Source organism: Rhagoletis pomonella, unplaced genomic scaffold, assembly GCF_013731165.1.
Source record: "Rhagoletis pomonella isolate Grant_MI unplaced genomic scaffold, Rhpom_1.0 Rhpom_scaffold_10139, whole genome shotgun sequence".
Classification (NCBI taxonomy): Eukaryota; Metazoa; Arthropoda; class Insecta; order Diptera; family Tephritidae; genus Rhagoletis; species Rhagoletis pomonella.
The window spans coordinates 1-5,803 of record NW_023468667.1 but is presented as its reverse complement, the minus strand read 5'-3'; the positions used below and the strand labels follow the sequence as shown (position 1 = coordinate 5,803).

At 31.2% G+C, this 5,803-nt stretch overlaps 1 protein-coding gene across 1 annotated transcript; it reads right to left on the bottom strand.

Moving 5' to 3' along the window:
• Positions 1-100: 100 nt before the first annotated feature.
• On the bottom strand, positions 101-2,878 carry LOC118756389. The gene is made up of 8 exons (XM_036491153.1): positions 2,686-2,878; positions 2,500-2,627; positions 2,290-2,433; positions 2,024-2,215; positions 1,796-1,970; positions 1,571-1,740; positions 712-847; positions 101-630 (listed from the first exon to the last, which is right to left on the bottom strand). The coding sequence occupies exons 1-8, from the start codon at positions 2,831-2,833 to the stop codon at positions 173-175; spliced, it is 1,551 nt and encodes a 516-aa protein (XP_036347046.1). The 5' UTR covers positions 2,834-2,878; the 3' UTR covers positions 101-172.
• Positions 2,879-5,803: the final 2,925 nt, after the last annotated feature.

The following is a 5,803-nucleotide window of genomic DNA, read 5'->3' as shown; positions in this document are numbered from 1 at the left end:
TTTTTTAGATGATTTACGAGTATATCAACATCTTCAAAATTGTTGTTGCATACAAAACACAAAACCATTTTAAACAAAAAAATAATAACTATTACATATATAATATTTAATAATAATTATTGAATATTGAAGGTGTTAAGATTTATGTGACTACGTATCTATACTTAATAAATTAAATTAAGTCCCTCAGCAAACAAAGGACATTTGGAGAAGTTTTATCTTCAGTCAATTCAATGGAATAAAAATATCTTTGGACAAACGTCCAAAACTCAATGCTATCCTGTGGATATTTTAAATGTAATACATGGAAAGTCTTAAAACATATGTCTAAAGCGCTTAAAAATGAAGGAAGCTCATACTTAATGTCGTCATAGTAAACATAAAATTTGCAATTACTTAAATCACTGCCAATTGCGATAATTAGTGGTTGCAATGTCTCACCGCGTGCATAGAGTGATTTTTTCAGATTATCCAATTTATTTTCGACATCGTTCACAGTACTAACTTGTAGTAAAAACGAGAGCTGAGAATCTTTGATAGTACTTCTAAAAATCGTTTTGTCACCTGCCTTCCGCTTTATATTAGGTCGTAGTACAACGTGCAGTAACAATGCTATAAGTTGATCTGAACCTTTAATAAAAGTATATTTATTATAAAAATCATTTAATCTTATTATTACCAATGTTAACAAACCTTTATCAATCTCATTACCTTTTTTCAAGTGCTGAAGATTTTGAATATCCTTTACCCTCTTATTCAAAATTGATATAATTTTTGTTCTAAAACCTTGCCATTTCTCTGTTAGCTGTGAGCAATTCTGATGTAGAGCATTGAAGTCAATAGCAATCTGCAATAAAGGAAAGCATTATTAAATTTTGAGTTTTAAATTCTGTAGCGACCATTTTTACAGCCAACCGACTAAAGAATAATATTGTGAAGGTTGGAGCTAGCTCAAACATTTTTCTAAGTTTTCCGATTTTTTTCGAAAGAGAAATGCAAAATGTATATATTTATTTTTTTGTATTTTATGGAAGAAATTGATCAACACCCTCTAAGCAAAAAAAGGAAAATTCAGGAAAATTTTTGAGCTACTTCCAACTTGCATATCTATTATTATATGAAAGTTGATTGGGTTTCACAGCAGTGGTTCGGTTCAAAACCCGATTCAGAACCGGTTTGCAGCCGTGCCTTTAAATATTGGGTCATATGATTAAAAAAGGTTTTTGTTTTTTCTCAAATTTTCACAAATTTGACATCAAATTGTATAAAGAAACTTTCAAAATTTGAGAAAAGGTTTTGAAAAAGCAATTGCTTTTTTTATTAATATGACGCATTACTTTCATATATGATAGTATTTCAAGAGGAAGTTTTTGTATTTATTGGGTCATTTAATAAAAAAGAAAATGCTTTTTCGAAATATTTTCTCAAATTTTGAAAGTTTTTTCATACAAATTGATGTCAAATTTGAGAAAAATCATTTTTTTTTATTAATATGACCCATTTGATTGTAAATTCAAACTAGTCAACCAATTCTGACAAGTTTAAACGTAAAACTAAGAAATCCATTTACCAGATTGTATCCACATGAATGGGAAAAAAGTTTCCAGGCCCGTAAAGTTTTCGCTGATGTGCTACCACTTGAGTTCAAAATTTCTTGTCGTCTGATTTTGAAGGTTTTTTTCCAATTTGCTTCAACTGTGCTCCACGGCGAATCAAAAAGTTTGAGCCAGTCATAGGCAGCTGCATAAAAAAATATGAAATAATTACAAAACAAAAGCTATTGTGGTGGCGTTACATTTTTCATCCTCGAAAGTAAATGTATATTCTTCTGTCGGTGATGCCTCAGGAGTTGAACTTTCTGGGTCCACTAATTCACTGGATTTCCTCAATCTCTTCAATGTGTTGTAATATTTATCGTACAAGCGGCCTGCGGGTCTCAAGGTAATAGGATCTTTGTGGTAGTAAATCGACTGAAAATAGGTGAAAATTTAGAAAATAGTTTTGTAATGAATAAATAATTTACCTTGTCATCTTTAAACCTGTTTGCAATATCTTGCGCAATAGATTGGAATGTATTTCGGCATATTTTGATTTTTCTTTTAATAAACCACGACACAGTGGCATCAATTAAGATCTTCCTCCCAGCGTCATCTAGTTTGTCCAGTCGCAGAACATACTCGCCAGTTGGAAGGGCACTTAACACTTGCTGCAAATCCTTAAAAATTGTAGGTTTTTAAAACTTGTTTAATGTTTTGTTGGGTTTGTGAGGTGCCTCATATATAAACTTACGAAGTCATGTGAAGATGAACTGGATGTTTGTGAGCATGAAGGAGATTCGATGCCATTGTTGATCCGCTGTCGCCACTGCTGCACAAAGTCAACAAAACCAGAATTGGCGGACGCTGTATCGCACGTCGACACGCTACCATACCCCTGAAGGAATTTTGCAACAAAAAAGATTCTTCATGAAATGATCACAGAGGGATTCACAATACTTACGTTTGTTTTCCTCCAAGTTATGAGTTGATGGCGGAATTCCGCTCTAGCACCAATGGTGTCGTTTTTAAACAAATCAGCAAGGTCAGACTCCGTCAGATATTGCAAATTTTTCAAGGTTATTGCTTGCGCTGGAATTTCACTAAATTAACTAAAAACTACAACAATGACAATGTATTTGCAACTTACCTTTAAATTCAGCGATTTTATGTGAAAATCCCCACTCCAAAATCAATTTACAAAATTCCGTGTCTTCTGGATCAGGATTATCCATATCATCCGCCTCCACAGCACGCAAAATATTTAGCGAAAACAATTCACTATTGTTAAGATTCATCAACACTTAATTTTAATATATTAATTAATTTAATTTCACTTCACTGCACCTTACGCAAATAACAACGTCCATGAAAAGTTTGCAAATGAATATGAAAGAAGAAAAGAAGAAGCAAAGCATCAAAAGTGCCGTTATTCTTATCGCATAAACTCTCTTTTCGGTTAGATTAACAATCAAAATAGTAGAGCTACAATTTTATTCGGTTAGTTTTACTATTTCTGTGGTTAAAAATAGTAACTTTACCATTTTGCAGGTTGGCCATACCAATTTTTTGTGGTTAAATTTATGTGCTACAATTCTAACGATTAGTTTAACTATTTTTGTGGTTATTCTCATCATGAAGAGGGAAGAAAGAGAGAAGAGAATTACGTGAAGACTATCTTTTCAGTTAGATTAACAATCAAGATAGTAGAGTTACTATTTTATCCGGTTAGTTTTACTATTTTTGTGGTTAAGAATAGTAACTTTACCATTTTGCAGGTTGGCCATACCATTTTTTGTAGTTAAATTTATGTTCTACAATTCTAACGATTAGTTTAGCTATTTTTGCGGTTAAAAATTTCCAAATTCGTATAACAATTTTTCGTCGATTATATTAACAACCTGAATTGTACTTGTTGTTTGTGTTTTCAATATAAAATAGAAAAATGGTTTATTTACAATCTTTTTCGGTTAGATTAACCTATCTTTTTTCTTTCTGTGTATAAGAAGTGAAAAAGTGGTAAAATTTTGCAAAGTTGTAACGAAACTGAATGTTTGTGCACCATTACAAATGATTTGCGACTGTTCATATATATTAAAAGAAAGGTAAATCGATTACCTTTCTTTTGACTATAATGCTGTTAAAATCGCTTAACTTTTTTATAGAAAATTTGCAACTTTTGAAAACAGCTATATGCAAAGGAGTAGTAGTAATAATAAGCAATTAAGCATTAAATGTTAATTGTAATTTTTATTCATAATATTGATTACTAACTATGTATATTAGGTTAACAATGCATTTTGAAAAATAAATTTTGCAAAATAAAAATTTAAAAAAAAATTTACGATTTTTTATTTAAAGTTTTTAAGGTTATTTTGAATTCGCTGTGAAGAGAATGCAACACTGCGCCTGCTGAAGTGGGCAATGCTAGACGAGTGCAGCTATATGTTTTCCTTACGAAGTATCTGAATGAGTGCGACAGTGATGCAAGGATCACACGTACAAGGGGAAAGTGGTGACAATCTGCAGACCGCCCATACAAATGTCACCAGTTTTTCACCAGTTTTGAAGTGACCGAAACCCGCGGTTTCACCAGATTTTTCACCACTTTTGGCTGGCAGGGGTGGAATTGTCAGCTGAAGGCATGGAAGCGCACACAAACACACACTATTCAGCAATAGCACACACCCGGTAGGGAAAAAATGAATAGTCGGAATTCTGTTACCCATACATATTTGGCACGTGAAAGTTCCCTCAAAACTCAACTGTGGTTATTTTGGATGGTTAAATAAGCAATTTTGTATTATTATTGGAAGTCTCCTGAAGAGAAACAGAGTTTTCCCAATCGAAAAATATTAATTTTGATGAATTTTATACCTTTAGTATGGAAAATTGTTTTTCTCCATATAAAATACATGGACAGTTTTGAGCGCTTTGAGCGACCTCTAAATATTTTCTGGTCTCAAAATAAAAAAAGAGGTTTGTATTTTTTCGATATAGAAGAATCTTAACTTTTTTTTTTGACCACTCTAGTGTATATACATATTTATATCGATTTGGTTATTATTCGTTTAAGGAGGAGACAGAAAACAACCATTATTTTGATGTTTTTGGGCACTTTTATTTGAAAAATTTTTATTTTTCATCTATGCGAAACCGTTATTTTATGTTTCATTTATTAAAAAAATAAACTTGTATTCTTGAAATTTTTAATTACTACGAAATTTTTCTATTATAATTTCTTTGTTATGATCGCTTTGAAGCCTTCATGAGCGAAAAAGCTAAATCTGAAAATAGTTGTTATTGTAGTCATTATAAACAAAATAATTTAAATCGCAGTTGTATGATTTTATTTTTTTGCTTAAAATAGTAATTATTTTTAAGTTTTATTTTTTTGCTCAACGGAAATAATTTGTTTATGATCTTTATTTCTTAACTACAAGATAATAGTTACCAAAAATAACGATTACACAGCCCTGAAAAAAGTATCATGCACTTTTGACAGGAATATTCTTCCTTCATGTATTTTGGTGCCCTGAAGTCCGTTTTGCTCTAAAGCGTCAGGATTTTTTCCTAACACCAAACAACTTTTCGGATATGTGACATCACGTTTCTTGAGGGTAGAAAAAAATCCCGACGCGTTGAAGCGAAACGGGTTTTCGTGTTGAGCGCATAAAAATACATAAGGAAAGGATAGTCTGACGCCGTACCCCGAACTCTAACACTGTTTTGTGTGTGTGGCCATTTAGACGCAACCAACTTGAATTTTAACCTGAAAGGGTGCGACCTCTGAGGAGGATTCGTCGGAAATCATGCTAGTATATATATGAGTTTTTTGCGTAATAACTCTTCAAGTGAGAAAATAAAACTCAATAATAATTATTATCTTTGACCGAAAAAACAAAAATTATTGTATAATCATTATTTTTGATCGAAAAAATAAAAATCAGGTAATAATAATTTCTTTTGAACAAAAAAAATAAAACACGTATACTAATTATTATTTTTAATAGTTAAACTGGAAAATAAAAATCATTGTAGAGTTCAGTAGGTCTTACGAATACAAATATGTATTTTATTAATAGTTAAAATTGTTTAACGACGCATACAACTTCTTGGTTTTTTTTGGTTGCAATTAGAAAAAATTATGATTATTTTCCATCCCTGGTTATACCTAATCGGAAAAATTTGTGTAGGGATGTCAATGATAAAAATAATATAAAAAAAACTTTTCAATATACAACGCTTTTATAAATGGACTAAAAAGT